At 40.0% G+C, this 11,439-nt stretch overlaps 1 protein-coding gene across 1 annotated transcript in view; it reads right to left on the reverse strand.

Annotated features, from left to right (window-relative positions):
* Nucleotides 1-3,978, reverse strand: part of ube2j1 (ubiquitin-conjugating enzyme E2, J1) — a 37,065-nt gene extending 33,087 nt beyond the window's left edge. Inside the window, 5 exon segments of the mRNA XM_051937057.1 lie at nt 133-217; nt 483-498; nt 769-850; nt 853-883; nt 3,898-3,978. Coding sequence (XP_051793017.1) covers nt 133-217; nt 483-498; nt 769-850; nt 853-883; nt 3,898-3,978 — 295 coding nt within the window.
* Between the last annotated feature and the right edge of the window lie 7,461 nt (nt 3,979-11,439).

The raw sequence follows: 11,439 nt of genomic DNA on the forward strand, positions 1-11,439 counted from the left end.
TCAGCTCTACAAATAATAACATGCATTCTTAAAACCTCTCCAGTCTGCACTTAAACACTGACCTGTGCTTGGAGAAATAACTCAGGGAATGAGCTACATGTAGAGAACTGAGGCTGTATTTTTTATACTTACTGCTCCAAGACGGCTGCCAGGTCTCTGGATGGTGGCCAGAGATGCTGAGACAAATCTTCTTCCCAACTTCGAATCTTCCATTCGGCTAAGAGGAAAGGCAATGAGGAGAAGGTGGAGGTGACTGTGTGGGTGGAGGTAAATGAATAAAACATACATTCTCAAAAGTTATGACAAGCAGACTGGCATGGGAACTTGAAACAGCTGAGAGTGTACCTCCAAATGTCAGCTGCTATCGAGCAAAAGTAGAGTTTCAAATAATGAAAACGAAAAAGAAACTTTTTTTTAAGTAGCTGGACATAACAGAAAAGTGACTGTCACAACAATTCAGAGTATTCTGGCTTTTATTAGACTGTCATTAGTGCAGTTGTCATACAGCTGCCTGAAAATAAAAAGACAATTTCATATTCGCACAAAACCAGTGCATTCCCTCTGACAGTGGCTGACAACCCAGGCTTTGCCCTGACAACTGTCACTATGTGTGATGCAACCACAAATGTCTGAGGGTTAAATGACATGCTGTCTATTTTCCACACTTTGATCATCTAATTTGGCGGCCTCCTGTTCAGCTGCAGTGGGACAACAATCGGACGTGATTGAGATGTGGTCTTCATCTGCGTCTTACTGGAGGAGGATGATGCTGGGGGCTTCATGGGGTACTCTGGGGGAAGCACGATCCTGCCGTGGTAAACCCCGCCATCGAAATCTGAATCTGGGGGTCGCGTACCGAAAAGTGCCATTCAAAGAGGTTATCCTGCAGAGAGAGGGAAACGTCCAATTGAGCACATATTACCGTGTTGAAGTCATATGAAGACGCAGGTTTCTTTGAAATGACAACCCAGCAATATGTCCTGTGGAGTGTAAACTCAACAGTGGTTTGCTGTAATGGCGAGCTGTTACTTTATTTCCCATATTCTACAAATATAGAACATAAAATTCTATTACTGTGAAACCTCACTACATATTTTAAATTGTGTATTTTTATTTTGTGCCTTCAATGCTTTTGGCAAATCATGTTTATATTTTCCACATACTTAATGCCACTCAGAAATGCCATCAATCAGCATATCAATGGAAAATAAATTTTACAAACAATTTTTGCTAGTATGTCCACAGGCATTTAAATACACAGTAAACATCTGTCTGCTTAAATCTACGAGCCCAATTTCCTGGCTTTTGCATGTTATTTTACTTGAATATAATCAGCAAGAAGGCACTGACAGTGCAAACAAACAAAAGCAACAAATGTTGGAAAAATAGATGCCATCATGTGTAAACAGGAGCAGTAATGTTGTCCTGGTGTCAGTGAGTGAGCTGTGGCTACAATTAGTTTTTATCAGCAGAATTTATCTACATCCTGGTAATTCTTCCTCACAGTGATCATGAATGTTCAGAAAACAATCAGTGGATTCATATAATCTATTAACACTGCACTGATTTCAACAGAATGTGTCTCATGTTTAGATTTTAGTTTTGACTTTGACAACGAGTGAAACAGACGAACCAAAACATTATCTCACTATCTTGAAACAACGGTTATTTGGGTTATCTTTTAACAAGGAAAATCAATATGAAATCTTGGTGATTCAGAAAGTTTGTCCAGTCGAGCAGCTCTAACTCCATTCTTTACAAGAGTGCCACTCACGCTGTTTGCAGCACATGCAGCAGAGCAGATGGTGGTGTGGAGTCAAGCGGGGTCTTAACTGTAAGCTGCCAACTTATTTGTGAACTACATTGCTGGACAGTTAATAAACAATGTCCCCATCATTTTCCTTTCTCAATATTAAAAAATAATCAATGAATAGCTTTGGCTGATATATCAGTGTGGGATTTTATCATTTCTGAGAATCAGCGTCAGCCCCAAAAATCCAGTATCGATCGTGCTCTAATGCGCTTGTCAAACTCACTCAGGACTTTGTCAGATTGCTATGATCGGCCAACTGGGTCAGAGCATTGCTGAGCTGCTATGGCTTGTGCCGTTCTCCCAGTCTGCAGCTGGTGAGCATCTATAAACAGTGCTAATGGTAATAAGGACAAACCATGAACCACAAAAGACTGGGGGTGTGCTGAAACAATTCACCCCTAAGAGAACTTAAAGGATCTGCTGTCCGTGTATTTGTGTCAGATCCCATGTGTCAGCAGGTTGGAGTTGGGGCATGTGCATGAGCAAAAGTATACTAGGTAGGAGCTAATCATAATGTTTTAAGTCACACTCCTTCATTTCGGGTTAAATAGTGAAAGGAAAAGTACAATTTATTACCACAGGGGTAGTTTTGGCCTTTTTTTCTATCCGTTATGCAAACAACGTCCTGCTGAAGAAACAGCTGAGATGTGGGAACGTGATGAAATACCTCAGGACAAGCCAAGAAACACAAGCATTCAGGGGATGAGACAGGTTGAAAATCAGATTTACACCCCATTACGCTCACTTGACAGACACTGTCGAGTGAGTGTAATGAGGCTTTATGTAATGGTTTGTCCACAAGCAACATTCAATTTTTCCTTTCACGTATGAAGAGCAATTTTGAATTCAGCATCTTGCTGAGGAATACTTTGACATGTTGACATTTGATATTTCACCTAGTTCATGTCCAGCACATGAAGCTACACTACTGGCCAACAGTAGAACATAGTAGCAGAACATTTTACATTTGAAAGTTTAATGGGCACACTTATTCAAATCTCATCTTTGGCATTCACAGTAGAGAGCAATTTTCTTAATCAAATACTTGCTGTGTTAACAATTATAGGTGACATCTTCAGAATCGTTGAAAAGTAGGTTATTGAGCGCTAAATTACATAACCACCATTAAAGCAGTACAGCACCAGAAGTATAAATCTTTCTATTCTCATACTTGAAAAGACTTCTAATCATTTACTGGGGTATGTGTTTTGTGCCTGCATTTGCAAAAAAATCAATAAATGAAATTAATTGATCAAATATGCACATGCACTACACTACTGCTGACAGCAGTTAAGGCAATTTATCAAGTCCTGATGTCATATTTAGGCTAGAATCTCTCTTTCATTTGTGTTTCAGAGGAACTTTAGCATGTTCCTGGCTTTTTTATTGTCTGTATTCTATATAGCACATGCAATTACATCCAAAACAACTGTGAAATTCACCAGCAAATGTAGACGATTGTTTTGACGACACACAAAAACCACAGGTCCTGGGAAGAAAAAAAAAAAAAAAAATCACATCTCTGGTACTTGCGTAGTTTTAATTCTCCGTTTGAAGGTAAAATTGAGCGTGTACCCAAAAATGTGGTAATAATCACTCACTGGACAGAAAAACTGTGCACACAATTACGACAACAGAGAAAATCAATTGACAGGAGTGGGTCCGTAAACTGTGATGAGCATTTTCAAAGGACAAATTGGGAAATAATTGCACTCTTCTCATTTGTTTTACGTTCCAGTTCACTTTGACGTACTTGAAAGCTTGCTGAACCTGTTTGATCCTCTGATTGCTTGTGTTTCTTGTCCTACCAAAGTCTGATTTTGCAAAAAAAAAACACTCTGTTTCAACATCTAATTGCCAGGTGAGTACAGTGCTATTATTTCTGACCACAAATGACTGAATTTAGATTAAATTAAAAATTCCCTTTAGACACAGAGGGCCGAAGATGAAAAATGCCTCCTTCTTTTGTAGCCTGTACGTCTTCACCAAAGTTGCTATGTTAGACGAGTGTAGTATGTAAAGTGCTGCTGAAGTATTATAGCACAAATACCGACAAGTACTGCAGTATTCTCTTTTGAACTTACTTCCAGTGGCTGGGCATGGTAGTGTTCTGTGGGATCCCTCAGTTCAGCAGCCTCTTCATCAGCCTCTTTACCGCTGGTCATTCAGATGAAGCAAAGACACACAAACACACACACAATTTAAAAAAAAAAAACAAGATTAGCACCTGCAGGGTTAAACAGTTCACATCATCCTCATCATCATTACTGCTTACATCCTAAGTGTTTGCCCACAATCCACCAACAAGCCCTGTGGTGTAAATCCCCACAATTCCACACAAATGTCTGAAAACATTTCAGCTGCAGCATTTTTACAGGCCAAGATTCCCGACTTCCAAAGGCAAAGGGCTGAGAAATGTGCTGCTCCATGTGTATAAGGACGTTAACGCAGATGGACAGACGGGAAGAGCATGCAGAGGAAGAGGGCTCCGTGAACTGGCAGTGAACAAGTCTCTGCTAGAAATCACACTGACCTGTCACACTTACTCAGACAGCCGGAGTAAAAGGCTGGAACAACGACGCTCCTTCAAATGTGCTATGGAAAACTCAACCTTTGACACTTCTTGATTCCTTTACAACTGCAGACACTTCAGCACACAGTCTCCCACTAAGCTTTTGGAGTGTGTGGACTGGTGCGTGGCATGATTTAATTCAGAGTGTTCTATTGAGAAACAGGCTTTAACACTTAGAGGAAGAACCAAGGCTCAGTATTTAGTTACAGCAGATAGCTAGTTTTCTACTGAGATAAAAATTGCTGGCAACTTTCATTCTAATTTGCTAAGAAGCCTGTTGCTTTTCTACTCCTGTTTTAATTTCCACCCTCTCAACAGTTTTTCACAAATTCAGGATCTCACTTCATATCACACTCACCATTTCAATGTTTACATTTTCTATTTAAAAGCATTTGTTTCATTAATTTATTCCATAAATTGCTGTTAAGCTGCTGTCTAGTTAGCATTCTAGTAATTCCTGATATGCTTTTAATGTGACATGGGAATGAGACAGCTGTGTGGTGTTTCCTTCCCTCTTTTTGTTCTAATAATTGTTGGTCAGCACCCACAACAAATTTATGATATGTGTGTCTCCTACAGGACTTCAATGTGAAGCATACAAGCTCAACTGAATTTCCAACTCAGACTCAAGGCACACAGATAGTAATCAAGTTTTTTTGTTTTTAAAGTTGTGTTTATGAGTTTATGCACAGACACAACTGCACACAGAATGAGGCGTCGAAGAACATCTGCTGGCATTAACACTCGTGTCATGACCCAACCGGCACACAACTCATGGCCCGCTGCGCTAATCCGAATAGAGACAAACTCATCACTCAAGGAAGGGTGGTTACACCAGTCAGGCTGATGATGGTGGTGACAATGATGATGATTGTTGGGGGTCAGGGGGTTGCTCACTGCACCAGCAGAACAGGACACAAGGACACTCCGAGGCATTGGTGACTTCAGTCCGAGTGCAGGAGGCAAGTCCACTCAGTGAGGACGCATTAGAGTCGAAGTGGGGCCACGCCTGGGGTTAGATATCTCGTCACTCTTTAAGACAAGGTCATGAGTCACAACAACAGGTGCTGATGTCACAGTTTCAACCTCATGTTAACTAAGTGTTCATCGCAAGTTCAAACGAGCTGTTGTATTCGTGCACAGCAAGGTCAATTTGTTTGCTTTAGTTCCCTACAGGCAGCTACGGCAGCTCCAGCTATCGGCTACCAGCCCACTGCAAAAAGAAACAGGACGGAGCTGCAAATTGGGAAGTAATTGTGAAAAGGAAAGCGGAACTAAGAGGTATTCATGGAAGCAAAATTGGTTTGGAATCCAATCGAGCGCAGACTGCTGGGGTGTTGAGCTGGAAAAGGAGACTGTGAAATGAACACAGGAAAAGGACGAGGGGCAGCAGTGGTGATGGGTGGGAGGGCAAATAAGAGCAACGAAGGAGAGGCGAGCTGAGAGGATGTTTCGTGCGGCGGGGGGGGGGGGGTAGTGAAGCAGTGGAGCAGAGAGATGGCCTGACACCACGCGGCTTTCAGGGCACGTGTCCCATCTGATTCCGCCCGAGGACAGACACTCTTCAGTGAAGATGTGAACCAACCACAGCAACCCCACATTGGACACACAAGGAGAATGGAGATGGAGTCTGTGTGTGCACAGGGTCATGGAGGGCTTGCAGTCTTACTCAAGCAACAGTGCAGCAGATGAGAAACTGATCCTGTGTTAGAAGACATTCGACCTTCATATATCAGCCTACTACAGCATCTTGGCTCAAAACTAATCAAAATACAGCCCGTGTTTGGGCAGTTTTGGATTGCTAAACCTCTGTCAGCTGCTTCGATCTTCGGGTTATAAAACTTACATTATTTTTTCCAGTTTTACAAAAAGGAAAAGATTTCTGCGCTATCTAAAATGCAAAAACTCCACCCACAATGATCAGAAAAAGTAAAGGTCTACTTCACTGTAAGACATTTTCAAAGCAGAAGAGAGCAAAGCAGAGCAACATTTTCATCAGAATGATGAAATAACGTGCTTGAGGATGATGGGAAGTGTCTTTAATGTTGCGGCTTTTGATTCCAGCGTTCATTGTCATCTCTGGCCTCACACATACGTAGGTGTGTGATTTAACTTAAACTGGCTGAGCAAATGTACGGATAATTAAAGGTGTTAGTTCTATTTTCTACGTTGATCATCGATGTGACTCAGCTGCGTCTCCTGGCATCATCCAGGCAGTTAAAATCGACTCCACCATTTCAGATTACAGCTGGTAGTTTGCTATCTCATCACGTGTAGCATTTTGCTCTGCTCTGTATGTTGGTGAGCATAACAGCAGATGAACTAGGTTTGTAACTGCTTCAGGTTCTGGTTAGAGTGACCCCACAGGTCAAAAACAGTGCAGACACGGAGCCAGTTTTTTAAAAAAATATGTAAGATGAGTTAACTAACACTACATGTTGGGTTTTAAACAGCCTTCCTGTGTGCTCAGAATCTCTGAATTTTCTGCTTAGACTGTACGGTTCAGCCGGTGCTCTGCTCTGAGAATAAATACATTTTAGAGGTGGCAGTAAATACAGACAGATTTCCTGGACTGATAAAGTTAGTGCAACAGTATTTGAGGACATCTGCTCCATCTGAACAGCTTTTCCCTGCAGGTAGACTAACATTAATTACAGCGAACAAGTCATTCCACTATGTAGATCAGGTATCAGGAATATTTTTGACATCAAACCAGTAAGACTCAATTTTTCTCTGAAAACATTAATATAGTAAAGGCTATTTACTGTGGAAGACTGCAGGTCATTTGCTCCGCCTGATAATTTGTCCAGCTAATTGTGGAATAACATAATTAAATCAATCTTTTGCCACTGAATCTAGTTAATTGAGAACTCAATAACCTAATTTCACCAAGCCAATTTTGCAGGAAATATTAAATCCCGGCAAAAATTGTTTATCAGCATACGGTAAAACCTTCAATGTATTTAATAAATTTCAACAATTAAGTGATTATTCTTTTCTGTTTTATCCTGTATGAACATGTTTACTTCACAGCAACTACTGTGTTTCATGAATATTTTAACAAATATTTAAATATTAAAATCCACATAAGCAGCCAACTTCACCTTGTATGTTGATACTGAACTACACAAACGCATATTAATACAAAATGCAAAGCATAAAATACTCTACAGTCTCATGGGAACGCAAACACTATTTTGAGAACTTGGTATAATGAAAAAACAAAACAATGAAAAACAGTAAAAGATGCATCTTTGATTATGCAGCTCACACACTATTTTGTGAAATTTTGTCTCTCATGCTGAATGAAAAGAAAAGATAAAAGCAGCAGGAAGCTCTCTGTGGGCACGAAAATGAGCCTGGACATCACAAACACTGCTTTGCACTGAGAAAACCCCGACACTGTGAGAGGGACCTTTAATGTTTGGCACAAACACACTTGTATCATCTTTAGAATTCCTACAGAAGTACAAGCAGCATGCAGCCAAGAGGGCAAGTATCTGAACCAAAGTGTCCTCCAGATTGTCCTGAGGCCACAGAATTGTTATGCATGAGACGAAAAAAAAACGAGGAGAGGAAGAAAAAAGGAGAACATTTTTGACAGCAATTAGAGTGAAAAAAGGAGAGGGGGAGAAAAGTGACGTGAGGTACCTTTTGAAATGCGTTTTTAACTTACAACGGAAGCTGCAGAGCCACACTTCTGTTGTGACTGGAGTGGAAAATGTCATTCTGCCCAGGAGGGAAACTTTGAAAATGCTGATTGATATGCTGGTCTTATGTGTCGTGTCTGTGCTGCCAGTGCAAAGGAAGATGGAGTAGGAGGGAAGACTAGAGGACAGGTGTTGCATTGCTGACAGTGTAACGAGGAAAGTGAAAGCTGTGGAAGTTTAATGCTTTTTATGTGTCTGTGCCTTAATATTTGTAGATGCATAGTTTTTTTTCACATTTCCAGAGTTATTTATTACCATAAATGCTTGTTCTATGCTGACTGAAATAAGCATTGTATTACTGAGGCTAAATAGGTCATAAACACTATGACTTTTCTTCAAAACAACAAACACCTCTATTAAGTGAAGGGTTTTGGTGAACCAACACAGCTAATATGCAATTATGTGTCCAGGAGTCTTGAAAATGTCAGACCTTGACAAACTTGGCAATATAATCCTCCCTGCTCCAGCCAAATATCTGAGAAATACATTTCCTATAATTAAAACTGAATTTTGTACAGGCAGTCTTTCACTATGCAGCATAACAAACACATCTGGTTTCTAAATGAACTGAATAACTTCTTGTGATATAGTTGTTGAGATCCTCCAGACCAGGGCTAAGCAACTATTGTACGTAATTGATGATTTGATATTATGACTTTGGAAGCAGAATATTTTTACTCATGCCCATATGTTGGATAATTTAGTTCTTTCACATGAGCAATCGGCGTAACTTTACTGCTTCAACAAATAATCAACTCCAGTGGAAAAAATACCTCAGTGTTTAAAAGACAGAAGGAGTCACAGGTGCAACTAAAGGAAACTGCAACAGATGAAAAAGGTGGTGAAGAAAAAAGAAACTGTATGCAAATGCTGCAAAAATCTCAATATCAGTAGCATCCCCCAATTGACCGAAGTTAATCATAGCAAGTAGAAGACAAAATGGCACTGTCAATACTTTTAGAGACATTTCCTCATTAACCAAAATCTTGAAGGCATTAATAATTTAATTGAATGATGGTGCTAGATTAAAAGACTGGAATTAAAGTTAGAACAATCAGTTCTAAGCTACAATCCCTCCAGTAGTGGTCGAGACATTTCACTATAAAACTAAATGTCAAGCTAATTGGGGCGTCACTGGAAAGTTTCGCGCCTGCCCCGAGTTCCTGCACTACAGTTCTTCAACAGCAGTTTATGAAAAATTAAAGTTTAACAAAGCCTTGGTAAAACAACACCTTTTACATGAGGAAAAAAGAAGAACACATTAAGCCAGAAGGAAAATAGCAAGAGCGCTGATTTGCAAAGCAAAGGCCATGTATTTAGTGAGTCAGGCAATTGTTTACTTCGTCATTCATTAACCACATTGATATCAAGACAAAACGCATCAGGATCTGTCTGATTGAGCTCTGTAGGTGATAATGATGTATCAATCACACCATGGGTTCGCTTTGTGGTAATTAACCAGGGCAGCAGGTCGCATGTTTTGGGGGAAAAAAAAAAAGGGACACTTCACACATTGGAAGAAGTACAGACAAATGGTCTTATCAGCTGTTATCAGGTAGGGATGTAAGAGGAACAACTGAACACCATGATGTCTGTCTGACACCAAGCAGAAGCTTGCTAATTACTGTGAGACCAAAGTTAAATTAACTGTGGGCAAAAAATGCACCTTCCACTTGTCCATGCACAAATATCACTTGTTGGGGTATCAATAACAATATTTTTTTTCATCATTTTGATTGTAAATGCAGAATTCAGACTGACAAGCTGATTTTTTTTTTTTAAATTAAAAAGAAAAAAGCATATCTGAACTGTGACATACTCTACTGTTCAAAAGTTTAGGGTCACTTTGAAATGTCTATTTTGAAAGAAAATTTCTATTCAATGAAGTTAGCATTAAATTAATCAGAAATCCAGTATAGACATTGATAACATGGTAAATGACTATTCTAGCTGGAAATGGCTGATTTTTAATGGAATATCTACATAGGGGTACAGAGGAACATGCTACATTGTGTTAGCTAATGGTGTTGAAAGGCTCATTGATGATTAGAAAACCCTTGTGCAATTATGTTAGCACATGAAAAAAAAGTGCGCGCTTTTTCATGGAAAACACGAATTTGTCTGGGTGACCCTAAACTTTTAAACGTTAGTGTATAAGTGACTCAATTTATGTTGAGTCACTTATACACTAATGTTTTAATCATCCTGATACAACATGTAGTATTTCCGCCTCAACAAACCATTTCCATAATCATGTAGATAAACAATGCAGGGACACTAATGGCAATTATTTTTCTTTATATTACATCTGAGCCATTACTTCCCTGTTAATGATGTTTTCAATTTATGATGAATTGTGAGGCCCTCTATACAGCTTAATGATCATCCTCCTGAGGTTTGATAACAATGACAGAGATATTACAGCGCTCGTGATTTTCAGATGCATTTGACGATTAGCAGATAATTGTGGGAGTGGAAATGAAAGCCATGCATATGTGCCCAATTCCACAATGACTGACATTTATAAGACCGGCTCGAAGAACATGCATATGCAAATCTCTGTCTTTGTGCGTATACAATCTCCACCAATTATGTCAATTAAATCACAGCTATTGCAATTTGACCATCAGGCTCTTTGAAATTGTGATGACTGTAAAAAAGAAAAGAGAAACACTGAGCACTGCCCCTACTTTTTAATTATTTCCAAGCCCACGAAGGAAAAGTGGAAGAGTCAGTACAACACAGCGAAAAACTTAATAAAACTTACTATGTGTCTATATGTACTCTAAACAGTAAGTTAAAGTTCTGTGTATGGTACATGCACATCCAGCTAGTTGCCGAAAGCGACAAGCGCTGCAGCTGGATGTGTGGCCTAAGCTGTGCTGACAGCTCACAGAGTCGTGGTCTTCTTCACTCCTACCCAGCAGGCCTGGGCACATTCCAGTATCACCGGGCCTAATTCCCATAGCAGCAGCAGCAAATGAGGCATTTAGCGCCACATTACGGCAGTGAGGAGGAGGGCTGAGTGTGTGGAAGAGGCAGACTCCACATGCAATCGTGAACAAAATTTGTACCATCTTCCAGCCCACAGGTATCTTTCCCTACATACTCTATGCACACATGCTGATTTACTGTAGAGGCCTTTTTCTACCTCCTAAAAGAAAGCTGGGGGAGTATTTTCTTTCTGTCTAATAAAAATTTTAGTCACAACATTCTAGGAAAAACTGGTGGTAAGAAAGAAAGGCAGTGAAAGAGAAGAGGGATATAAAGAGGAATGGGGAGACAGAGAGAGCTGTAGCTAAAAGCTATCCAGGTTAAAAATCCGCTTTATCTTCCTGTCCACC

The sequence above is a fragment of the Acanthochromis polyacanthus genome, chromosome 16, assembly GCF_021347895.1.
Source record: "Acanthochromis polyacanthus isolate Apoly-LR-REF ecotype Palm Island chromosome 16, KAUST_Apoly_ChrSc, whole genome shotgun sequence".
Lineage (NCBI taxonomy): Eukaryota > Metazoa > Chordata > Actinopteri > Pomacentridae > Acanthochromis > Acanthochromis polyacanthus.